This window comes from Neofelis nebulosa, chromosome 15, assembly GCF_028018385.1.
Source record: "Neofelis nebulosa isolate mNeoNeb1 chromosome 15, mNeoNeb1.pri, whole genome shotgun sequence".
NCBI lineage: Eukaryota > Metazoa > Chordata > Mammalia > Carnivora > Felidae > Neofelis > Neofelis nebulosa.
Window position 1 is genome coordinate 48,089,683 of NC_080796.1, and position 25,598 is coordinate 48,115,280.

At 54.0% G+C, this 25,598-nt stretch overlaps 1 protein-coding gene across 9 annotated transcripts in view; it reads left to right on the forward strand.

The window, feature by feature from the left end:
* PPFIA4 (PTPRF interacting protein alpha 4) overlaps positions 1-24,244 on the forward strand; it is a 51,060-nt gene extending 26,816 nt beyond the window's left edge. For 5 of the 9 annotated variants that reach the window (XM_058700138.1, XM_058700146.1, XM_058700143.1 and 2 more), the window contains 17 exons: positions 655-863; positions 2,366-2,606; positions 3,063-3,098; positions 3,315-3,448; positions 3,709-3,875; positions 5,969-6,062; positions 6,550-6,631; positions 7,194-7,394; positions 8,052-8,114; positions 8,713-8,739; positions 10,412-10,587; positions 14,254-14,351; positions 15,012-15,187; positions 17,572-17,640; positions 21,191-21,365; positions 21,503-21,607; positions 21,907-24,244. In XM_058700138.1, the coding sequence (XP_058556121.1) occupies positions 655-863; positions 2,366-2,606; positions 3,063-3,098; positions 3,315-3,448; positions 3,709-3,875; positions 5,969-6,062; positions 6,550-6,631; positions 7,194-7,394; positions 8,052-8,114; positions 8,713-8,739; positions 10,412-10,587; positions 14,254-14,351; positions 15,012-15,187; positions 17,572-17,640; positions 21,191-21,365; positions 21,503-21,561 (2,007 nt within the window). In that variant the 3' untranslated portion in view covers positions 21,562-21,607; positions 21,907-24,244. The remainder of the gene's footprint in view (positions 1-654; positions 864-2,365; positions 2,607-3,062; positions 3,099-3,314; positions 3,449-3,708; positions 3,876-5,968; positions 6,063-6,549; positions 6,632-7,193; positions 7,395-8,051; positions 8,115-8,712; positions 8,740-10,411; positions 10,588-14,253; positions 14,352-15,011; positions 15,188-17,571; positions 17,641-21,190; positions 21,366-21,502; positions 21,608-21,906) is intronic. The other 4 variants (XM_058700141.1, XM_058700145.1, XM_058700142.1 and 1 more) reach the window with 3 other exon arrangements.
* The last annotated feature ends 1,354 nt before the right edge of the window (positions 24,245-25,598 follow it).

Below are 25,598 nucleotides of genomic sequence, written 5' to 3' on the forward strand. Positions count from 1 at the left end.
TTCTTCTTCCACGCCTTTGTCCACCGACGAGGTTTGCAGGTGACTTCTGAGAAGCCCCCACCTCTCAGGGTTGACTACAGGGCCCTGTGATGTGCTGAAACTCTGGGAGACACAAGGCAGTCAGGACTGCTTGGTTTCTCTTGTCGCCTGGGTCTGGTTACTCTTGGAGAGTTCGTGTTAATAGAAAGGGATAGCCTACATACGGTGCTTACTTTGTGTCAGACGCCGTGCTAAGTGCCTCACGTGGCATTTCCTCACTCAGTTCTCATAATTACTTGCAAAGTAGGTTCTACTACTGTCCCTGTTGTACAGACGAAGAAACTGAGGCACAGAGAGGTGACACAGCTTTACCACAGTTGCCCGGCAGGTTTCAAAGCAAGGCAGTCTCTCTCTGGAATCTGTGCCTAACCACTCGGCCACTCTGGCTCCTTGAATTGGAGAATTACGTCTTAGACTTTAACAGGCGCATAAATCACCTGGGAATCTGGTTAAAATGCAGACTCTGAATCATTAAGGCCGGGGGCGGGGCCCGAGATTTTGCACTTCTAACAAGTCCCCCGGAGATGCCAGTGCTGCTGGTACAGGTGGGGAGGGTCCTGCTCCTCAGCCCGTCTGTTGTGTCTTATTACTACCCTTCTCCCCTCCTTTGCTAAGGGCTGGGAGCCCTCTCCACTGCCTGGGGTGCTGGCGCCCACAGCCACCCCTGCCTTTGACAGCGACCCTGAGATCTCCGACGTGGATGAGGATGAGCCAGGGGGTCTGGTGGGCTCCGTGGATGTTGTCTCTCCCAGCGGCCACTCGGACGCCCAGACCCTGGCCATGATGCTCCAGGAGCAGCTGGATGCCATCAACGAGGAGATCAGGTTAGGGCAGGGGTGGAGGGTCTGGGAGGTACCTTGAGGGACAGGGGCCCCTTTGGGTTTGGGCACTGCAGGAAAAATTCTTCATGTATTTGCTTGTCTCCAACAGCTGCACCTTCGAGTGCTTGGTCTAGGGACTCTGTGTGTGTGTGTGTGGGGGGGGGGGGGGTCTCAGGCCCACTACTGGACGGAGAGGGGTGGGGTCTCAGACTGACTTCTCAGACTTCATTTCCCCTCCTAGGGCTTGGGAGGCTGTGTTCCTGCAGCTAAATGTCATCGCTAAGAGCCTAGCTCCCACTTACTGAGGTCACCTCAGGGTGAGAGCTTTGTATAAATGCTGCTGTCAGTCTCACTAGCCTCCGGGGGAAGCAGCATTATTTCCATGTTACAGACAATGGAACGGAAACCAGACAGGTTAAGTGATTTGCCCAAAGCCACAGAGTAAGTGGCAGAACCAGGATTCAAACTCAGGTCTACACTCAGTGCACTGTAGCATGTCTTCCATCCCTAACAAGACATCAAGCGGAAACCAGTGGCGGGGAAAGTTATCAAGCCCTGTACTTTACCCTGCCTTTGTAGGGGGGCTATTAATGTTTATCACCAATGGCAAGGGAGAATCTGAGCCTGAGTGCATCAGAGCTTTAGAGGGCTATCGGGGGCATCTGGTTCCGTGGTTCCCACACTTTTGGATTTCACAGACCAGTTAAAAGGAAAACATCATAACACACACACACACACACACACACACACACACACACACATATAGGGCCGCCAACTTTTATTCTGCAAAGGCAATCAGGAACGGTAGCTGCTGTTTCCTATCACAACCATTGTACAAAAGAAAGGGCGTTTTAACATTCCCTAGTGTCAGAAGACACTCTCAGGAGAAAGACAAGCCCTGCTCCCGGAGGACAGAAGGCATGTTACGTCAGCGCGTGTGTGTGTGAGTGCGCACGCGCTCCCCCTCCCCCGGCCCCCCCCCTCCCCCCATGGTCATCAGTTTTCTCATTTTTCTGTAGAACAGGGAAAACTCCTTCGGGGTCATTGTCAATTAAAGGACAATGGGTTTGGGGAAGGACCTGGGTTTGGGAACTGCTGGCTCAGACCCCTCCTGACATTGGGGATATGGGGAAACTGAGGCCGGAGGGCCTGACTCAGGGTTGCCCGCATAGTTAGTGGTAGGTCAAGAATTCTGCCTCCCAGGATGGCTTGTATGCCACTGACTACAAGCCTCCTTTTCCCGCAACTTCTTTTGGTAAACCGGGGAGTTTTGTTACGTGAGGCCAGCTGACGAGAGACGCAGAGAGAGGGAGAGAGAGAGCGATGTTTCTGAGCTGCGGTGGGCAGGGCCAGCTGTGTCGGCGAGGCCATGCCAGACACAGCGTGGCTCCCCCACCCCAGGCACGGCCTTCTGCCCGAGGTCCCAGGGTGATGAGCGCGGACGCTGCCGCCACTGGCCTCCTGCTGGGCCTCGGAGGGGCCAACTCAGGGTCTGGTTTCCCCAGGATGATCCAGGAGGAGAAGGAGTCCACAGAGCTCCGTGCCGAGGAGATTGAGACTCGAGTGACCAGCGGCAGCATGGAGGCCCTAAACCTGACCCAGTTGCGCAAACGCGGTTCTATCCCCACCTCTCTGACCGCCCTGTCCCTGGCCAGCGCGTCCCCTCCGCTCAGCGGCCGCTCCACACCCAAGCTCACCTCCCGCAGTGCAGCCCAGGACCTGGACCGCATGGGGGTCATGACCCTGGTGAGAGTCTTGGGGCAGTTGATGAGCGGCCCTGTCATGGCCGGGCTCTGCGTTGGGGGCTGGCCGAGGGGAGCTGCTAAGGCAGGGGAGGGCTCCCTCCCTCTCAGTTGGGGCTGGCATCTTCTTCCCATGATGTGTGCAGACCCCAGCATATCAGGCCACCAACATGTCCTTCTGGGTTTGGAAAGGGCCTGTCATATCTTCCTGAACCCTCTCTCTTGGATAAGCACAGAATACGTAAGAAACTCACCCCCTGCCCATACCTCTCCCTTTCTTCCAGAGGTGGCCCTGACTTATTTCATCAGGCCAGCTTTTTTTCTGCTCTCGTATTCTCTCAAGGCCTGTGTGAGGCACTGAATCCTATCTTCTCATCCTAAGACCACCAGGTTCCCCTTGGGGTTGACTTTCAGGCATCCAGAGGGTGATTCTGAGCTCACCCTTCACTCTCTCTTCCAGCCCAGTGACTTAAGAAAGCATAGGAGGAAGCTGCTGGTGAGTGCTGCCTGAGGACCCAGGTACTAACGGGTTAATTCTCCCAGGCCCTTCCCTTTCGGCCTCTCTCCCCTGGGCCCCTGAGTCTGAGTCTGGGCTCAGAGAGGCCCCAGGCCTTCCCAGTGCGTTTCTCCAAGCTCCTCTGCCTTGTCCGGGCTGGGTAGGCAGGCCCCAGATCTCTCCCTCTATCCCCTGACGGCTTCACTGTCTGTTCAGTCGCCAGTGTCTCGGGAAGAGAACCGGGAGGATAAAGCCACCATAAAATGTGAGACTTCTCCTCCTTCCTCACCCAGGACGCTGCGGCTAGAGAAGCTTGGCCACCCAGCCCTGAGCCAGGAAGAAGGCAAAAGGTAAGTGGCACGGGCCCCACCTTGAGTCTCTCTACCGCCATGGTCATGTCCTCCCTGTTTCAAGAGAACATCTCACTTCTCTTTGAAACGCCATCATGGAAGGACATTCCCACATCTCCTTTGGTCACCTGCTCTGATCATACCCGCCCCCCACCTCCAACCTCCTGTTAAGTTCTTCCTGAGGTCTAACGTCCCTGACTCCTGCTATAATTAAAGTATGTTTCTTTTCATTCCACCCGCTCCTGGCTGTCATCCTGTAGTGCTTTGGAGGATCAGGGCAGCAACCCCAGCAGCAGCAACAGCAGCCAGGACTCCTTGCACAAGGGTGCCAAGCGCAAGGGCATCAAGTCGTCCATCGGCCGCCTGTTCGGGAAGAAGGAGAAGGGCCGGCTAATCCAGCTGAGCCGAGATGGAGCCACGGGCCATGGTTTCTGTCCACTTCTAGCGAACGGGTGCAAGTAGAGGGGCCAGAGCAGGAGGGTGTACTCAGATCCAGCCTTCTCCCCCTGCCTCCCAGGGGCCAGTGGGTGGAAGGCACAGCCAGGCAGATTTCGGCTCCAGAGAGCGGCGGTTTTCCGTGAGATCTGTTCCTTGAGAGCCCCGGGCTGCCTCGGGAGGTGCTAGCTCCTGCCACAGAAGCTCCAGGCTGCAGGGAGGGAGGTATTTATTTGGAGTGATGTGGAAGGGATTCCTGTCTGGAGCGAGAGATTGGCCCTCTGAGGTTTCTTTCAGTTTGGAGGTTTTCTGGTGTTCTCAGGGCCTTCGGGAAGAATTTCTTGGTTCTTTCTTTAGGAGAGTCAGTTCGTGATTAGAACTTATTTCTAGCATACCTGACCTTTGGACGCAACGTATCGTAATGCCTCATTATGGCTTCGTAGACCTTATATTCGCGTAAACGCTTGGGAAAGAGCATTACCACCTCTGTGCTAACACAAAGTTCTCGTACATGCTTGGCACATGGTAGGTACACAATAAATGTCAGCTACCTTCCTTTGCTTCTTCCCACCCCCTCTCCTGCTTTCTGTCATCTTTTCAGTCATTTTTTTCAACAGACATTTATTAACTGCTATATACAAGGCTTAGTGTTGGGTGTTGGAGCAGTAGGCCATTCCTTCAAGGAGCTCAGTGCCTAGTGGAAAGGAAATAATAAAGAGATGATTCCAAAATAGTGTAATGATAGCGATATGCTTAGGGTGCTTCTGGAACTCAGAACGCAACTATGGAGTGGTAGGGACGCCAGCAGTGGCTTCCTCTGCTAGGTAACAGCTGGGCTGAAGCTTGAAGGCGGAGTAGGAATTAGCCCAGCTAAGAAGAGTTGTATGTGAGGGAACCGGGGATCTGGGAAAGGCAGCTTCTGGGTGCAAGAGCTTTGTTTGCAATGGAGTCTTTTCAAAGTGGGAAGAAAGGGGTGGGAGGAGTGGAGGAGATGGCTTTGGATCCTAGGCTGGGGCCAACTCATAAGGGCCTTGAGAAGTTCCCCCAAGGCCACGGGAGCATTGACAATTGCGCCGCAGGGGGACCTGATCAACTAGAAGAAAGGAACCTTTGAACCCAAAGGCATAATTAGACCTTGCACCTCAGGGAAGGTGTGAATCAGAACATGGTGTGAATCAGAACATAGCTAGCTGGGTGAGGAGGAGGAGGAGGAGGAGAAGGAGGAGGAGGAGGAGGAGGAGGAGGAGGAGGAGGAGGAGGAGGAAAGGTGGGCACCTGTCCCCTGGGAGGGTATTGAGGTGGAGCACCCTGCCCCCAGCCCACAGGGGTGCAGGGAGTCGTGGAGCTGACCACAGATGGGGCTGGGAGGGAGCCAAGAAAGTCTGATCTGTGCGAAGTCTCATGGTTTTCTACGCTCCCCGTGCCCCAGTGGCATCTAAGACAGCATCTCACCTCGTTTTCTGGATTATCCACACCTACTGCTATCTGTGCTGCATGGAGTGACCAGAACTTCATGAATTCTAAGATGTTGCCCCCGCCGTGAACTCTGTGGGTTTTGGCATCTGTTCAGGAGATCCTTATAGAAGAAGACAGAGCTGGAATGTTCCCCTTTGTGGTTTGTGCAAGTGTGCCCCTGAGAAAGAGGCCGAGAGGCACATCTCTTAGTGTGCCCATTTCCCCGCCCCAACTAGATGAGGCTAATCCTCTGAGCCCGTAGCCCGCCTCATGGGTGGCTCTCGGGATTTCCTTTGCACCTCGGTTTGGAGGAGGGATAAGTTCTGTCTAGGATTTTGCTGGTGTAAGGGTGTGGCAACTTCAGTCCATTGGGCTGGAAAACACCTCCAGGGCTGAGGCTCCCAGGGCAGACTGTCTGGGCTGGGTGACCTATTTGATGGCCACTGTGGGGCTGCCTGGATGTAGGGACATTGGGCAGAGGCTCCAGGAATAGTGGATGGTCCCATCAGGCCTCCGGGGTTGTTATACACTGAGGTTGTTATACATCTGCTGGTGTGCTCCCCAATCCTGGCCCAGGCCAAGGGAGGAGAAGGAGAGGGACTGGCTGACATGCCACATCTTCCCTTCCAGTTATGCTGACAGACTCCGAGCTTGGTCTGCAGGAGCCCATGGTGCCTGCCAAGCTGGGGACCCAGGCAGAGAAGGACCGGCGGCTGAAGAAGAAGTAAGAGCCACAGGCCAGGTTCTGCCAGGATGGCACCCAACCCTTCACCCACTTGGCCTGTCATGGGACTGAGCCCAGACAGCCAGAGCGTGGCAAGGCCCTTTCTGAACTGAGTTGGCCTGGTCCACACGGGCACATCAGGGGCTGGGAGGTGGTTCTTAGGACAACCCGCCCGGAGAAGGAGGATGGGGGGGGGGGGGGAGTGGGAGAGTGACCCTGGGCCTGTGGGTCTCTTGCAGAGCAGACCGCAATGCCTGTGGGTCAGGCCCTGTGCAAACAAGGAAGAGCCTCCCCTTGCCATGTGGGGATGGAGGGGACTTCCTCCCCCTGTGTCTTGGCATCATACTGCTTCAGGCATGGAGCCGGGATGACAGTCCAGTGGTGGGGAGTAGGGTTGTGGAAGTCCCACTCAGCACAGCCATGGTCTCAGGAGTAAGCATGGTTGAGAGGGAAAGACTAGTGAGTCTCTTCTTCCTCTTCCCACAAGACACCAGCTGCTTGAAGATGCCCGCAGGAAAGGAATGCCCTTTGCCCAGTGGGATGGCCCTACTGTGGTCTCCTGGCTGGAGGTAAGTCTGGGCAAAGGAAGTCTACTCAGAGGACCGGTGGGAAGGGTACGTGGGGTGGGACAAGGATTCCTCTGTAGGTAGAGGGGTGGTGTCCCTAGAATTTTCCCATCCCGTCTCTCCCCTGCCAAGTGCACATGTGCCACACCTAGAATTTAGCCCCGCTCCCTTCCAGTTACCTTGGAGGGCAGAACTGATGCCACTTAACTGCTGTTGCCTCACAGGTAGGTGGGTTTGGACAAGGGGCGCTAAGGGTCACCGAGCCATAGGCTTCCACAGGCAATTTGACTCTTCCCATAGGCCGTCCCCAGGAGCTAATCACCCATACGATGTTGGGAAAATCTCCTCACATTCTCAGGCCTCAGATTTTCCATCTGTAAAATGGGGAAGAGAGGCATTTGGTGATGGTCATCTCCACGTTTCTAAGTTCTTCTGCTCTGCGTTTGCTCTTTTGAGTCCGCGGAGGAGGCCTGGCCCTACCCCCTTGGTATGGTCAAGCTCGTGGCAGCAGGGCCCAGATCTTGGGGGAAGGAGCTGAATTTACCCCCTGTGCCCATATCTGCAGCTCTGGGTGGGGATGCCTGCTTGGTACGTGGCCGCCTGCCGGGCCAACGTCAAGAGCGGTGCCATCATGTCGGCCCTGTCGGACACAGAGATCCAACGGGAGATTGGCATCAGCAATGCCCTGCACCGGCTCAAGCTCCGGCTGGCCATCCAGGAGATGGTGTCGCTGACCAGCCCCTCCGCCCCGCCCACCTCCAGGACTGTGAGTGGCCTCTCCCTCACCCAGGACGTTTTTGGACAGCCCTGGAGTAGCATTTGGAAAGTTTCCCGTTGGTCTTTGGGAAGCTAGTAACTTGATTCCTGCCCCTTCCTTCCAGTCCCCTCAGGGCTCCACCTGGTCTCCAGGAGGGGCTGACGTTGATTCCAGGAGGATCCCAGCAGCCTGGTTCTCTGCCCTACTGTGCCAACAACTGCACATCTCCGGGCAGAGTTTCCAGGACAGGGCTTCTGGGGTTCTGTGTTGTTGCCAGATTCAGGGAGGCAGAGGGGATAGGCATTTGTGAATTCTGTCCTGGTCCTCCAACCTCTCCACAAGAACACAGACTACTCCATGGACCCTCAGGCTAATACTAGCTGTCTCTTCGATTGGCATCAGCCGGCTTTCCAGATCTGCCCCATTCATTCATATTCCTTCAGGAAACATTCGTTGAGCATTTCTTGGTCCCAGACACTGTGTCGAGCAGTGCGGATACAGTCATAGAGGGAGTTGCTCTGAGCCAGACAGTATGCAGGGCTCGGGGCTGGGCCTGTGGGAGGACTCAGGGGAAGGGATGTGTGTCCTTGCCCTTGGGGTTCCCGGCCTCAAGGGGATCTCGGGGACCCACACGTGGGACCAGCTAGGTTTCCTCTCTGCCTGCAGTCTTCCGGAAATGTCTGGGTCACCCATGAAGAGATGGAAACTCTGGCAACACCCACTAAAACAGTGAGTCTGGCCCTGGGCCCTGGGCCTGGACTGAGGGCTGATGACCCCCATGAGGATGAGGGGAAGGTTTGGGGAGTCAGAGGGGGTTGTGGTCGATCTAATACGAGATTGGTATCCCTGATGTATGTCGGGTTCTATTCTCAGGGTGGCGGGTTGGGAGAAAGAGGTGGGAATGGGAACAGTTGGCATGTGTGGGGGGATCCATCTCTGGGGGGGTCTCCAAGGCCAGTGGGGAAGAGCTGGCCATGGGAGCGGTCTGCCCTGCTGTGGGCCTGAAGCCGGAGTCCTTTCCCTTGTGCTGATCCTTGGTGGAGGGACGGGGAGTGGGAGAGCCTGGCCCCTTGCGGGGCTGCGAGCCAAGCTGGGGAGGTGTGGAAACGTGTTTTTGCCACACACACATTCGCTCCCCCCTCACTGCAAATACAGGCACATGTGCCAGCCTTGTGTTCTCACTTGGTCCTCCCAACAAGCTCTCCCTAGTCACCCTCCTAGCCACTGGTGCGTCTGCTCCCTCTTCTCGATGGGGCCTGGGGTGGACGCTTCCGGGTTTCTTGACTTTGCCTGTTTCCCCTGACACGCTGCACATCGTTCCCGCTAGGACAGTGAGGAGGGCAGCTGGGCTCAGGTAAGACCCCCTTCCCTGTCCAGAGCCACCTCCCAGGAGTTCAGGACAGATTTTTTCCCAACAGGCTGTCTGCCCGACAGGACGCCCTGAGTCCCAGTCTATTTATGTCCCTCTTCGCATGAAAAGCCCTGGACAGGTTTTCTCCTGCCGCTAAAGCACCCTCCCTCCTCATTGCTCTCTAGCTTCTGGTTTCTCAGGATGGCAGGTGGGGAGCCTTGGAGGCCCCCAGCATGCCTGCATCTTCCCCTCTCTTCCCAGGAACCATGAGACTGAGATTGGTACCAACCCTTTTCCTCACCCCATCCCTTTCAGAGGGCACAGCCGTGAGCTGGGCAAAGGCCTTTTACTCATTCACTCAGTGGGCAAATATTTATTAAGCAGCCGCTAGGTATCAGGGGCCTTTCTAAGCTCTCTGGATACAGAAGTGGACAAACTAAGCCCCACAGAACTTATATTCTAGGAGAGAGATGGACCCTAAGCGCATAAACCCATCAGTGAGCGCTGTGTCACACGGATCCACGTGCCGTGAAACCGCACAGGGAGAGCCAGAAACCGGGGCCTGGATAGATCGTCGTGTACATTCACCCAGTAAAACAGCAGGGGAGATGGATGAATTTTAGAAATACGACGTCAAGTGAAAAGTCTTAAGTCCCAAAAGAGTCACAGAATTTTATACTAAAACTCAAAAACAAGCAAACTTAATAATACGTTTCTTAGAGAAATATGCATTGGTGATTATAAGGACTGTAAAAAAATGTTTTTCAAGCAAGGGAATGATAGAAAACTCTAGACGGGCAGTTACCTCTAGACGGGCGGCAGGGGACAGGACGGGGAAGGAGAGCGTAAGGCGGACACAGCTGGTTGGTGTTGTCCATCAATGTTAACTTCATTTATTTATGCTTAACGGTGAACGTTTGCTACATTTATTTTTGTGTGTATAACGGTTTCATTTTCAAAGATAAGTTTTTCAGCCTAAAAAAATCAAGTAGGGTAAGGAAACCATGATGGAGGATTGCTGTTCACCCAGTCTCTCTAAGGATAGGTGGTCAGGGAAGTCCCTGCTGTTGGCGGGAGGTGACAACCGGAGAAGGTGGGGAGGGTCACGGGGGCGTGGAGGGTGCTTGGGAAACAGGGGCTCTGGAGAATTCCTGGAGTGGACACCAGGCCTCAGAGAACTGAGTGCTGGCTGTTCAGACGCTATTCATCAGCCTGTAGCTTTTGACGTCGTGAGTCCGTACCTAACTCCCCTGTAGATGCGTGAGCCAGTTTCCCAAGTGACATTGGCTCTTTTCTTGCTGTTCTGCGGGTCCTCTGTAACTTGGCCTGTCCCCTGGGCGCAGTGGGCTTGAGGCTGACCGAGCAGCAGGAAGGCAGGTCTGCCACACAATACCGCAAATGCATTCCTGGGTCGACAGGAAGGACTTCATATTATCTGCTGCCTGGATAGGTGCTTCTGTTCATTAGTGTAGATAAGTGATCCACGAAGGGAACCGTATCATTCTGAGATCTTACAAAGTTCCATTTAAACCCCCCACCTCCTACCACGCCCAGCTTCTTAGCGAAAATAACCCGCCGTGGAGGATGGAGTGACGTTCCTCTCGAGCAGATACGCCAGCCGCGGCTCGCTAGCACTGCCTTCCTCCCCTATAGCTCCTCTACCTTGTTCCCCCAGACCCTGGCCTATGGGGACATGAACCACGAGTGGATTGGGAACGAATGGCTCCCCAGCCTGGGGCTCCCCCAGTACCGCAGCTACTTCATGGAGTGCCTGGTGGATGCTCGCATGCTGGACCACCTCACCAAGAAGGACCTGCGGGTCCACCTGAAGATGGTGGACAGCTTCCACCGGTGAGCAAGGCTGGAGCCCCTCACGGGTCTCCCCCAGCCCCGGGGGTCTGTCTCCCGCAACGCACGTGCCTCCAAGCGGCCTGTCCGGGCGCCCGCAGGTCTCCCCCTTGCGAAAGCCGGGTCCTTGTCTCGTCCTGCAGCTTGAGGGAGGGTTCTGCCCTCTCACCGCCCGCCCTTAAGACACAGAAAGTCATTTTTCCTTCGCTTCACTTTCCGGGAGATTTCCCCTCCGAGGTGTGAATTTCATTTCTTCGGGCTTGCCGAGTTCTCTCTGTTTACCCTGGGGAGGCTCCAGCTGAAACCAGTGTCCAGCTTGGGTGTCTAAGAGGAAGGGTCTTTCTGAGCCCTTGTCCTGCCTGCCTCCCAGGTCTGAGCTTCTCAGCTCAGCCCACGCCCTTTTGTACAGGATGCCATCCAGTTCTCTCCTCCTCCTCACGGACAAGGTCTTCTGTTCAAAAGCGTCTGCGGTGGAGGTCTCCAACTGGCAGCCCGTGGGCAGCATTTGGCCCACAGATGTGTTTTGTTTGGCTGACACGGTATTTTAAAGATTATGAGTTTAGTTGCCAGTATTCAAACACTAGGAGATTTTACACAAAATTCTGGATGTCTGGCTTCTCTTAAAAAAAAAATTGGAAGATGTGTTGACACGTTCCAGCATGGGGACAGCCCTTCTGAGACAGGTAGGCGTAGTCTCCAGGTCCTGCTTCACTCATCACATAGTGATGCGTGCTTGACCCCAGTAGGCACTTGGGGTGGGGAGCAAGGTGGGTGCTGATGTTCCAGGGGTCGACAGTAGTTAGGGAGTCCTTTTAACGTCTAGCTTCAAATCACACAGGTCGCTGTTTGAGCCAGGTTCTTGGTCTTTTACCATTAATTAATGCCTACGCCACCCCGCAGGAGAGGTGTGACCCCATCTCACATGTTCTGAGTGCCACGCAGCTGGAAAGTGGCTCAGCTGGCGTTCCAACCCAGGCGAATGAGAGGGTAATGGGACGAACGCTGGAGCTGGGGGCATGTGGCTTTACTAGCTTCTCATGGGGCTCCTTGGATGTCCCTTGGTCTCTCTGACTCCTAAACCATGGAAGGTTAAATGCATAAGGGATCTAGTTAGCCTCCCTATTTTGTGGGTGAGGAAACTGAGGCACAGGAAGGAGCATCAGGCATGACAGCTGAGTGCATGTCTCCTGACACTGAGTCCAGCCTTCTTGCCACCATGCTGCAGAGCCTTTGATGCTAGAACTCTCTACTGTGACCTCCCTCACCATCCCCCCACCCCTTCTCAGGGCTGAAAGGGAATCTTCTGTCTCAGTGGGTCCGGGAGGCTGCCAGGCCTGGCTGCACCTGTCCCCTTGTCAATGACTGACAGGGCTGTGGAGAGAAGGGCCACTGGCCTGCCAGCTGGGATGTCCCTGGGCTGCTGGAGGATCAGTCTGCTTGGCCCCACCCAGCACTATGGAGGTCCTCCTGGGGACCCTCTGCCCAGGCCCCAGGAGAGCCTCGGCCTGCATTCATGCTTCCAGATTCAGCTTCACATCTCGAGTGCTTCAAGGGTTCCTAAAGCATTTCCACGCCCTTTACTTCAACTTTGTGTATACCTGCATTTATTCCACTTAACCTTCCGTAAAGCGTGTTCTTACATCTTTAAGAAATTACTTTGAATCATCCTTATTATGATGAGAAAAAGATATTTAAAAACCCTCCTTTTAATGAGGAAAACAAGCCCAATAGAGGTGGAGTATCACCAGGTCACTCAGCCAGGTGGATACAGGATGGGGCCAATATCCTTCCTTCTTCACACCTAACTCTGAGTGCTTTTCCCTGGAAGCATGGTGTCCTAGTGAGCAGCTTTTCTAGAGAAGCGGCTGTCCTGAGGAGAACCGGCCCACACGGCATCAGTAATGTTCTCCCAGTGGTGGTACCATTGCTGAGTGCCTGGACGTTCCAGGGGCTGGGCTAAGCCCTTCCACGCACAATCACCTGTGAGGCTCACGGCAGCCTGGCCGGAGAGGTGTGACCTCATCTCACATGTGCTGAGGGCCACCAGGCTGGGGAGTGGCAGAGCTGCATTCAAACCCAGGCTGATCCGACTTTAGATTTTTGCTCTTCTGTGAAACAACTTTGAAAGTCCTGGGAACTGGACTGAAAATTATAGCAAGTGGGACTGGAAGGAGACAAAAGGCATTTCTAGTTAGGACGTGTGTGTGCTCCTGCCCCCTCCAGTGGACCCAGGCTTAAACCAGTGGCTTGAGCAATGACCAAGTGCCTTGGGCCAGAAAAGAAGTCCTACAAGTGGTGTCTTGGAGCTGTGAGGGATTGTTCGAGGCCCCAGGGCTGCCTGGGTATAGCTGAAGGGAGAGAGAAGAAAGGAGCCAGCAGCATAGTTTAATTTCACAAAGCAATGGCCACAAAATAGAGTTTGGAGGGAACGTCTGTTCCTCCGTTTGATAGGCGACAAAACCCAGAGAGGCTGCATGACAAGCAGTGTTCAAGTTAAGGAAGGACCTTATGATAGAAGCTGCCCACGGTGGAAGGAGCTACCTCAGGAGGTAGTGAGTTCCCTGTCGTCAGAGGTGTTGGGCCCAGGTGTTCATACTATGCAGAAGGATGGTACACAGGTGACACCTGCATGATATAGGAGCTTGGACCAGTGGCCTGGAGGGTCCCTTCTAACCTGCAGACTCAATGGTTCTTGGTCTGGTTTAGTTATTATTTATTGAATGCTTACTATGCACCCGGTACTGTTTAAGGACTTTTAGTACTTTCCATGAACCATTTCATTCCATTCGTTAAGCATTTATGGTGTTTACTAAGTGCCAGATGCTATTCTAGGGGTTTGAGAAATATCAGTGAACAAAACAGGGTTGCCCTTGTGGAGTTTACATGCTAACTGGGAGGGACAAAGAACCATACGTGTATTGTATATAAAGTACGTTAATAGATAAAAACTGCTAGGAAAAAAAATAGACCAAGGTTAGACCAGGATAAGGGGGGGGGTGTTGGGAATACGGGCTGGGGGTAGTGATGGTGGTGGTGCAGTTTTAAATCAGGTGGACAGGGTGACCATTGAATTGAGAAGATGACACTTGAGCAAAGACTTCGAGGAGACGGGGTGAGCCACGCAGCAGATCGGGGCAAGAGTGTTCCAGGTGGAGGGAACAGCCAGGGCAAAGGCCCTGAGGCACAGAGGCCAAGCATGCCTGCTGTGTTTGAGGAAGAACAGAGATGTCACTGTACAGGGGCACGTCATGTAGCACGTGTAGGTCATTGTAAGGACTCTGAGCGAAATGGGGATACAAAGAAATATTTGTAGGGATCTTTCTGTAGGGTCCTATTTTTATGGGTCAGATATCTGTAGGGTCATTCCAGTGCCTGGGGTGGGAGCGGTGTGGGGGGGGGGGAATGTTGCTTCTTTGAGAGAACTTTCCTTCCATCAGGCCCACACCCTGGCCAAGAGGGAGGACATAGGGTAGGCAGAGGAGGGAAAGTAGTCTTGGGCTGGATCACACACAAGCCCTGGGAAAAAGAGGAGCATGAGTGGGCCGGGGTGCTCTTTATGCTGGAAGACACAGGCCTGAACATGCTAGGGCCAGTGCTGGATGTAGGACAGATGTGGCAGGAATGTGGCCCCCCTGAGGCTCTGGCTCAGCGGGGGCTATGTACCTGCAGAACCAGTCTTCAGTATGGCATCATGTGTCTGAAGAGGCTGAATTATGACCGAAAGGAGCTGGAGAAAAGACGGGAGGAAAGCCAGCATGAGATCAAGGGTAAGCTTAGCAGGCTCAGCGTGCCTCCTCTGAAAGGCATGGGAGCAGCCTTGGGGGAGCAGATGCCTGCCTCCTGTCCCCTGCCCTGGGCGAATGGGGGGAGAAGAGGCATTCTGTACCTTAGGGAGCCTCCAAACCTGAGGGAAGCTCAGGTGATGAGGGAGACCTAGTCCATGCCCAAAGGACGTTGTCATCTGGTGGAGAAGAAATAGCCCTGCCCGGTCACCTGTAACCCCACCCTACCCCCTGACAATGGCCACCGACTGGACACATGCAGTGAATCCCCTCGGACAGTGCTATGGACTGGCCTGGGAAAATGCTCATGGACTGTGTTGATCTGGGTGGCATTGGGCAGGAAAGAGAGACAAGTCTTAGATTTAAGAGGACCATTCCAGCCTGGGGGTAGGGGATGGCCTGGCCAAGGGCTCTGGGGAAAAAGTCAGGAGCCTGCTGGCCTGACCCTTGAGTCCTACAAGCTGGCAGGGATGGAGGGAGGTGGTGCTGGTTCTCTAGGAGCCCAGGTGCCAGGGAGGACAGACAGAAGACAGAAAGCAGGGTAGACTGGAGCTCTGGGTCCAGGGAAGCCAGTTTCTGTCCCTGGAGGGGGTGTGGCCAAACCTACTGTCTCTTCCTAACCCGTTTTCTTGCCCCTCCCTCCAGATGTGCTGGTCTGGACCAACGACCAGGTGGTTCACTGGGTCCAGTCCATTGGGCTCCGGGATTATGCAGGAAATCTGCAGGAGAGCGGTGTGCATGGTGCCCTGCTGGCCCTGGATGAGAACTTTGACCACAACACGCTGGCCCTGGTCCTCCAGATTCCCACACAGAACACCCAGGTGGGCATCCTTGTCATCAGTCAGTCTTGATCTCAGGCTCCCCCTCCGCCGACTCTCCTGCTCACACACACAGGTTTACAGATTTGTTGGGTGACTGTTCTGGAGCCTGTCTCGGAGGGGATCACAACGTCCTCACACCTCCAAGTGGTCCCTGTGCATAACCAGGCCACCTAGGGAGCAAACTTCCTTCACATACAGGGCACATCTAGCCCAGGCCCAGAACACGGTGTTAATCCTCTCCCAACCCCATCTTTGCATTTGACACTTTGTTTTTTAATTAATTAATTAATTAATTAATTAATCTGTCTGTTTACTTATTTATTTATTTTTCATATAATTTATCGTCAAGTTGGCGAACATACAGTGTATATACGGTATGCTCTTGGTTTTGGGGTTAGATTCCCATTGATTCATCGCTCGTGTACAACACCCAGTGACGCTTTGTTTTTCCTCACTCTGCTTTTCTGACCTGACTCTTCTTAGAGGAGAAAAGGCCTGGGGGCCTGAAGGGATCAGAGAGCCCCCCCTCCCCCCATCTCCTTTGTCTCCTACCCCAGAGATCTGCCCTGGGCTCCCAGGCTTGAGAAAGCTAAATATACCAAATAACACAGCCCAGAGCCTCTCTGCACCAGGCCGTTGTCTCCCTGTCAGCAGCTCAAATGATTAGACATCTCCTTAAATTACATTTCACAATTGTTATGGAGCTCTCATCCAAGACGATATCTAAACTCTCTTGGACCTATTTATATGTTTGGCCTTTCTAGCTTCCTGTGGGTAAAGGACTCCAGGAAGTACTACCTGTTGTGTTTAGTACTTCCTGATTTTATTTGTCCCAAATTGTGCCCCAGTCAGGCTCCCCCTGGGGAAGGGAACTGCCTCATCCTCATTTACTAGGTTTGGTGAGGCTACGTGTATTTGGCCCGTGCTCACCTTTTGTGATTTCATAAACTCTGATTGTGTTGCCTCGGGGCTCAGGCCTTTGTCTCTCCAGACGGAGTGATCTTAATTCTTTTAGGCTTTCCTCATATAGACTTGCCTCCATGCCCTGATCGTTTTAGCTGCCCCTGTCTGGACTGGTTGCAGCTGTCAGGCCTCTTGAAATTCAGCCACTGGAGTCGCACAAGCTATTCCGGGAGCAGATGCGTTTTGGCTCGTGCGAGGGTGGGGCTGTGTGGTCTTGTAATGCCGGGTGTTGTGTTGGCCTCTTGGGGATGTTGGCAGCACACGGCCAGTGTGTCCCATAGGCTCTCGGCAGTGACCCCCTCTCCCCCCTACCCCCCCCCCCCCGACCGGTCAGAACGGAGAGGACAGATCCCCTGTTCTCTAAGAAGAGCTGGGATTCCCCTACCCCCCTACACAGTTTTTCTGTACGTGCCCACCTCCAACCTCATCTGCGTTCTCACCTGCTCTCACAGCTCTGGGACGGGTTTCTGAAGTTTGTAAGTGTCATCGTCACCTTTCCCTACCCAGAGGAGCGGTGTCGTCTGGATACTTGGAAGTGTATTAGGCTTCTCCTTTGCTGTCACTTATGAGAATATTACCTTCTCAATACTGACAGAGACAGTCCTTACGAACCTCCGTGGTTAGCATTTCTCACCTGGAAATGGGCTTGTTCTTCTCTATCGTTTGTTTGTCTCCTGTCTCTAAATGTGTCTGGGTTTTGTGGCTCGCAGTGCATTTGTAAAGAGCGGCCGGAGACATCTCTGGTGCGTGCTAACCTTTCTGGTTTTCCTGACTCTTCCATTTAGCTCAGCTATGAGAGGAAGTGGGGGCTGACCCAACATGGAATTCTTCCTCAACAATGGTTAAAAATATCTGGTGGCAGTTCTGCAAACTTTGTTGTTTCTGGCGTTTCCCAAATCTCCTGCTGAGTTAGGCTCCTGGGAGGCTTAGTGAAGGCCTGTATGCACCGTCAGCCCAAGGGCCATGGAGATCTGTGACTCAGCCGTCCTCCTAATTTAAAGTTTTGATGTGGAGCCTTATGAAATACGTTTCTTTAATCTAAATTAAATCCTTATTATCCATGGTCTACATGCTCATTTATCCCTTCAGAAAGGTAGTAAGGCCTGATTTTCCTTTACAGACACAATATGGGGTTCCCCCCCACCCCACTTAAGGGAACCCTGTGATCCACGTGTTCTGTGGTCCTACTTTGTACAAAATTACAGTTTTCTAATGTGCTCCATATGAAAGAATCCTAAGGTTTACAGTTTCACTTCCAAGAGGACCCTGAAGTTTGCTTGAAACAGCATCAGGGCTCACGGGTTAAATGCACTGAAAGCCCTATCTCTGTGTATGGGCCCCTATGAAACAGAAGCAAGATGACATACAAGTCATTGACTATACCCCTCCCACCTCTTCCTCTTTCACCCTGTGGACTCCAGGCTCGCCAGGTGATGGAAAGAGAGTTCAACAACCTGTTGGCCTTGGGCACAGACCGGAAACTGGATGATGTGAGTACTTGGCTGTGAATTAGGGGCCTTTGGGATTTGGCCATGGTTGGTTGGTTGGGTTGGAGTTCATGAGTTGTGCTTTCCTTGGGCCGATGATTGGTGGGGTGGTCAAAGGGAGAAGAGCCAGAGGGGATGGCGATGATGTCAGGGAATTGGGGGAGAGGGGCAAAAGAGCGAGGCCTAGCAGTAGGCCTGGAGAAGTCTCCACGAAACTCCTTGTACAAAAACTAAAGGCTCCTATATGTTATACTTCTAGCATCTTCCAACTCTGTGCCCTGCCGCTGTCCTAACCACACAGGATCAGAGGTTCCCCCGAAGGCCATCTCCTTGGGATCATACCTTTTTCTTCCATTTCTCAGATACCATCTCTCAGTGCTATTGGCAGAGCGTGACTCCGGCCTGCTTATTAGGATGCCCATCCTGTCATAGTGTGGTTGTTTGGAGGCAGGCGTTATGCTGAGGTCCTTAAACGACAGGCTCGCTCGCTTGTTCCACAGGGCAGTTTGACTCACTGGCTCAGACGTATATCATCACTGCTTCCTCTCCAGTTTTACTCTTGAGTTACCTTCATATCAAGTTAAGGTTCTCTTTTCTTGGCCCCCATGTTCGATGAAAACACAGCCTTTTCCCCTGGGTTTTGTCAGGCCTTTCCCTTGCATTTAGGCTGGACTGTGTCCAGGAAGACCTGCATGGCCTGAGCTCTAATGCCCCCATTGGAGATGCCTACCAAAGGGTTACCTGTTTCCTGAGGGTGCAGCCCCCTCCCCAGCCCTCCTCTCTTCTTCCCCCTTCCTCCTTCCCGCCTTCTTCCCTACTTTTGATCACCAACCTTCCCTGCTTTTGCCTGTCAGGTCAGGCTTGGCTGCCCTGGCTCCAAACAAGTTAAAAAGGAGCCCAGATTATTTATTTTTAGCTTCTCCATCTTCAGTCAAATCTAGTTCTTCTGATCTCCGTTGTCTGTGTAGCTTCCCTTTCTACACATCCCTTCCCCGACCAATGCCTCTGTTTGGACTAGCGGGCCTCCTTTTTTGGGACACCCTTAGTGTCACCTCCTTATCAATTAGTCTTTCTTAGTTGGGTTGGCCAGGGCTAAAATCCACCTTTGTGGAATGACTGCTCTGCTTCGGTAGATAGGACACGCTCAGGCATACACGGAATTTGTGGAGGGGTGTGTTCTTCACGGAGGTGCCTTGAAATATGGAGTGTGTTATTTATACACACACACACACACACATATATATATATATATATATATATATATATATATATAATCACACACACACTTACACACACATATGTGTACGTGTGTATGTATTCCCGTCAAGGAGATAAATTGCCAGACCCCACCAGCTGTCCCCACCCTCAGAGATCTTAATTTTTCCAATGCCCCTGCCATGTGGACCCTTCTTTTATTCCCCACCTGCCGAGGATCTTAGCTTTCTTTGATGCTGTTTAGAAAAATGACTCCTGTATATCTTAGCGCGGTGCTTCCTAATTAGAAAGCTGTGTATTCCTTCAATCCTTATAAAAATATTCTTTGAAGGCCTCCTCTGGGCCAGGCATTGGCCTAGGCACAGGGGTATACTGGTGACAGACAACTCATTTTATGCTAACAATCATCATGTGGGGCAGGTTATCATCCCCCTCTGACTGATGAGGAATTAAGCTTGAGGTGGGATTTGGTGGTGGTGGGCACAGGGGAGGTCAGAGATCCAGGGAGACTGCTTTCTGTCTAGGCATCTAGCACCGCATCAGCAACCTTGAGCTGCCTCTTGTTTCCTCTGTCAGTTCTGGTTCTCAGTTTCCCCTCTCAAGCTTCAAGGCCCTGGAGGGCTGCATCCAAGTCTCCCCCTACATGGAGAGAAGGACTTAAGGAAAAAGAGGAGAGGAACAGGAAGAACATCTTTTAGGGGATACAGAAGTGATACAGAAACAAGTCTTAGCGCTGGCTGAAGGTAGAAATCGAGAGAGAGAAAGAGAGAGAGAAAGGGAAACCACCCTGGGCTAGATTAAGGGTAGGATCATGGGTCAGACAGAAATAATGAGGAAAGTTCCTGATGAATTCAGGGATAGGATGCCTACATAGGAAGCCAGCTGCCATCCATTCATTTAACAAATATTTATTGAGTGCCTACAGTGTTCCTGAGCACTACTCTGGGGCTGGGGATACATTGGTTGGAACTAAAAAGATGATGGTGTCTGTCCCATGGAGGACAGAATTTGAAAGTGAGAGGGAGAGAGTTGAGGGAGGGGAGTGGAAGAAGGAGAGAGAAGGGGGTGGTTAATGAAATACAGTAAAACCTTGGTTTTCAAGCAGAATTTGTTCTGGAAACATGCTTGTAATCCAAAGCACTTGTATATCAAGGCAAATTTCAAGAACCATTGGCTCGGTTGTGATCATGTGACCTTCAGTGTCACGAACTATATCACAAGACATCGCTCGTTTATCAAGTTAAAATTTATTACAAACGTTTGCTCATCCTGCAGAACACTCGCAGAACAAGTTACTCTCAATCCAAGGTTTTACTGTAATCCCGTAAGTACATGAAAAACTGATACCAGCATGGGTGCTGGGACAGAGGTACATTGTGCCAAGAAGTGGTAGGCTTTGGCCTCCTCAGAGCACAAGCAACAAGGGGCTTGGGGCCGGGAGGGGTTGAGGCAAGAACTGGTGGGTTAATGTCTCTTGTTCCTCCTGCAGCTCTCTGCCTATACCCGTTCTGAGAACACCGATTGGCTTGGTCGAGGTGGAGGGGGGGTGGTGCTGGGGAGATTAGACATGGCTGCCAAGCAGGGTGCAAGTGAGCTCTTCCGGGGAGGATGGGGAGGCCTGTGCAGAGGGGCATCCTGTAGTGTTTTGGCTCTGGGTGCCTTTGGCAGAGATAGTTTGGAGACTCCGCTGACAGATGGCCCACCACCTCCTTTGGGGGAGCCTGCCTCTGATCTGCCATCCACCTGACCCATCGCTGTCACAGAATGCTCTCACTTGATCCCATTAGGGATAGGCAGCCTGAGAAAGAGGGCAGATGATGTTCTTCCTATTTTATGGACACAGAAATGGAAGCTCAGAGAGGTCACTTAACTTGCCCAGGGACACATAACTAGTAAAATGGTAGTCAGGTCTCCTGACTCTTGGCCCGGTGCGTTTCCGGCACACCCTGGGCTGCAGCCAGAGGGAAGGCAGGAGGGGTTGGGTGGGGGCTGCTCGGTGCCCCTGGGACGAGGCTAGGAGAACGTGAACGGTCAGTGGGCATCCCCAGCCCAGTGTGAGATGACGGGGCTGGGCAGGGAAACGGTTCAACTGCAGGATGGTGCCAGGTCTGACCAGAGAGGACCCCACCCTACCTGGCGACAAGGAATCTGAATGCCCCGGGGCCGCTACTTCGCCCCCATTCATTTTACCGACGGAAAAACAGGGCCAGAGAGAGGAGGTGACCTTGCCCCCCCTCCGTATCCCGCCTTCCAGTGGGACAGGAGTGGCACCCCTAGAAGCAGCCGCGAGCGCGCTTCCCGCGGGCAGGGACTGAGGGCCTCCGCGTGTCCCATGCAGGGCGAGGACAAGGTGTTCCGGCGCGCGCCGTCCTGGAGGAAGCGCTTCCGGCCGCGGGACCCCCACGGCGGCCTGCTCGGCGCCTCGGCCGAGACGCTCCCGGCCGCCTTCCGCGTGGCCACGCTGGGGCCGCTGCAGCCACCGCCCGCGCCGCCGAAGAAGATCACGCCGGAGGGTGAGTGCCGGGCCGCCGGAGGGGTCTGCGGGCGCCGCTGCACTAACGCTGCCGCCGGGCCGGCGGGCGGGCGGGCCCCCGGAGCGCGCGCACTAACCGCCGCTCTGTGTTCTCCCGCGGCCGCCGACTCCTCCCAGCCGGGACGGCGGGGGCGCAGAGACTGGAGCCCTCCACGGTTCGGACCTACTCCTGCTGACCCCCCTCCCGCCCCGGCTCTCGCGGGGGTGTGCCCGTGGCGCGGGGTAAGTGGGCCGGGCCCGGGCCGGACACCCCCCCCCCCACCCCCCGCCGCCGGCGGCCCCCGCTCTCGCGCTGTGCACCTGCCAGGCCCGCACTCGTCCGGCTTGCCCTGCCCGCCGCCGCCGCCGCCGCCGCCGCCGCCGGGGCGCTTGGCGCTTGCAAGCTCGCTGCGCATGCATGCGCCCCAGACCCCCAGGGACGACTCCCAGCTCACCGTGCAATGCATCTCTCTCTCTCTCTCTCTCTCTCTCTCTCCTTCTCTCTCTCTTTCTCTTTCTCTTTCTTTCCCTCTCTCTTTCAGCTCGCTCCCACTATCTCTATGGACACATGCTCTCCGCCTTCCGGGACTAGCCACGGCCCCCAGGGCCAGCGTCCTCCCGCTGGGTTTCACAGGCTCAGCTGGCCCTGGCCTCTCCTGCTCGTTCCCTGGTCCTCTCACGGCTCCTAGTCTCGTCGTGACTTTCCGGTTGCCCTGGATCTCAGAATATACTCGTCCACCCCCTTCGGCATCCCACTACTCTGAGTCCCACCGTGTGTCCTTTGTAAGTCTCTTGTGGCTGTGGCTGGGACTCGAGGTTGTCCATGCTTGGGATTCTGCAGAAGGGACAGGACAGCAGTAGCCCAGGAGGGGTTGTGACTTCACCCTCCCTCTTCTGGGCCTAGCCAGCCTGTTCTGGACTGCGACCTCCACCAGATACCAGGATGCCGTGCCAAGGGCTGAGGATGGCCCTTCCAAGAAAACGGCACTTTGGACTCTGCCTTGCTCAGGCTATTGGGCCTTCTGGTCCCCGTGCACATCCTGCTTGTCAGATATCTGGTTTGGGCACCCCCCAGCATTAGCCGCTTTTCCCACCTTATCTCCACAGCGGCAGCTCCTGCCTCCAGAACCTCTTTGGGGGCTGGGAGGGGCAGCAGAAAGCCCCATTCTCCTTCAGATGGTGAGGCTGGGGAAGAGGAAGGCTAAGGTGGTGATTCCAGGCTCTTGCTTAAGATGAATCCCAAATGTGAGTTGGGGAAGAATCTGAGAAAAATGGGCCTCTGAGCTTTGGGCCAAGGGTAAGGATGGGGAAACTCTCAGCCCTCGTACCCAGTAAGAAGTGCAGGCAGGTCAGCTGGACAGAGAGCCAATGGCCTGCAGTAGCCTTAAGTCCAAAGAGTGGTGGGAACGCCTCCTACCCCAGTGGTAGGGTGGAGTTGCTGCTGGGGCAGGGCTGGGGGTTGTGTGGGGTCCTGGCTCTGGGGACAGAAGAGAGCTACCCATGCGCCGTCTGTTCTGCTCAGCATCCCCTCCCTTGCTGTCCTCCTCTGTCCCACTTTAGTAATCCAGCCCCTAAGAATATACCCAGTGGGTGGATTGAAGATACACTGACCTTCAAATCAGATGTGGGAAAAAGGTAGTCCGGGGTTCTCTTCCCCTGATCTCTTAGGAAGAAAATAAAGCTTCTGCTTTAGTGAGTCATATTCCAGGTCCAGGAAATCCAGTGTCGATGAAGGTCTTCACTCTCCTGCTTGCCCCTAAATCAGCCAGTCCTTGTTCAGGGCTCTCTCAGTGTGCAGGGACTGCCTCCTCCAGAAATTCCTGAGCCCCACCCAGCTTTCGCCATTTTAATTGCTTCCCTCACGCAGCACGGTGGCAACCGGGGCTGGGGGATACAGGTCCTAGTTTGGTCAGAATGTCATTCCCAAGAAACCCATCTTAATCCGCTTCCTCGTCCTGCCAAAATGCCTGGACATGTTTGGGGCCCAAGTTCAGGGGGAGTTGATGGAACCCAGGGCTTCATCCAAGTGAGAGGAGAGGACACGTGTCTGGAGCATGTTTCCTGGAGAGGCGCCAGTTCGTCACCTACAGGTGGCCGAGCAGCTGGTTTGCAACCTGATCGACTTGGGTTCTGAGCAGGGGCTCGGCTAACAGGTGGGATAGTGGGTCAGAGCACCCTGGCCCGCAGGAGTGATGGAGCCTGGGATGAGGCCAGGGCTCAGAGCCTTCTGTTTTTCGGCAGAGCAGAGGTCTGCCAGGGGCGGGGCTGGGGGGGCTCCCCTAGGTGTGGGCAAGGCCCCCCACCTGCCCTTGTTCTCCCTGGTTGTTCTTCGCCCTCCCTGTCCGTCAGGCTGCTGCAAATGGAGCTGGAGGCGTTCTTGAGCAGAAAATGAGTTGGGTGGAGAGAAAAAGCCCCTATCCTTGGGTAATGGATGTTAAGATTATGGAGAAACCCCAGGTTCCTAAGATTGGTGGAGTTGGGGATCGCAAAGCCATCTGACTGTGTCAGGGGACTTTTGACGGACTAGCTCAGTGGGAGATTCAGCCCCATCTTCTCCTCTACAACTTGACCCTGTCATGGTTGGCCATGTACCTGGGTCTCTTCAGGGCATCTGGGGAGGTATTGCAGGGAGGTGATGGACAGGAGAACTTGTCCATTCAGTCATGGAAGGCTGTTGTCTTGGTGTATCCCTTGCCTCACAGTCCGTGTATTTTTTATTTGGAGAGTCACCAGTGACCCGAAGCCCTCTCACCAGCCTGCTGTATCTTGTCAGTTCCCTTCTCAGTACTGTACTGGCCCAGTGCGTCAGGAGTGGATGTGCGGGGGTGTGTGAGTGTGTGTACGTACCAATAAACAACCTGATGGTTTTAAGACAACCTACACATGGCTCTGGTCTTTTTTTTAACTTCGCGTTCAGCTGACGTGTCCAGCTTCTTCCACCGTCCTAGGGCTGTGCTCCTCTGGGAAGTCAACATCAGAGTTTTAAAAACATACAGTCAGTAACCTTCTGTTTACTTACATAACCATGGGGTTGCTAGAGGTTAATGTGCAGGTTGCCTGTGCCAGGGGAGTTGAGGAGCCCCGATGCTGGACCTGATTTATTCCTTCTCCCTCTCTACTCACCTGGTCATGCTCCACTGCCTCGTGGCCTTTCCCACGGCCCCCAGGGCTGCCGCTGCTATAGGCCCCCTGCTCGGGATCACTGCAGCAGCCCCCCCAGCCTGTAGGTCAGAGGCCTGCTCCCTCCACATGGCGTGACAGGCTGCCTGCGACTTGGCTCCAGGCTCCCGCCCCTCCTCCCACCAGTCTGAGTCCGCCGACCTCAGAAACCTGTGTCCGCCAGCCCCATCAGCAGAAGGCAGCAAGAGTGCCTCTTGCCTTTGCAGCGCGAACCTTCCAGACCCACCTGGAGCGTCACCTGGAAGGCAGGACCAGCCCCTCCCCAGCAGAATTGGAGAAGCGACAACCCTTTGCTCGCTGGCACTCTGGAAGCCACCGTGCCGTGTGGTGTCTCTCCTTGTCTCTTCCCACACGGCGCTGTGAGGGAGCCCCTCGGGTCTGTCTTCTTGATCTCCGTCCCCTCGATAGACACACTCGAGAGAATAAATGAACCGACCTTATCTCAGAGGGTTCTTATGAGGATGATTATTAAATAAAGCTCAACACTACTGGGAACTATTGTGTGCCAGATGCTGTTCTAAGCATGCTCAATGTATTAGCTCACTTAGCCTTCACAACTCTGTGTGGTGTTATCTTCGCCATCTTGCAGAACAGGAAATTGTAAGGCTAAGAACCACACTTCTTAAGTGTGGTTAAGTGTGGTTAATTGTAAGGCTAAGCTGGTGAGAGACAGACGTAGGTCCCAAAGCTAGCGCGGGGCCCCGTCCTTAACTGCGACACGTATGTGAAAAGTTCTGACCATCTGCCAAGAGCGCTTACCACTTACTAAATGTTACTTGCTTCTCTCTTTTTTACTTTTTTTTTTTTCTACTTCTCTTTTAAGTAAGCTCAAGCCTCTGCCCCTTGGCTAAGTCTCCCCCAGTTCCCTGTCCCAGACCCACACTCATACTGGAGCGCCTGGGTGGCTCAGTTTCCGAACCCACCCTCCTGTGGTGCTTGGCTTATGTTCGTCTTTGGACTGTGTTTCTTCTCACCTAAATTGTGAACTCCCTGAGAACAGCACAATACACCATATCCTTCCCAAGGCTAATGCCGTCCCAAACACTGATGGTAC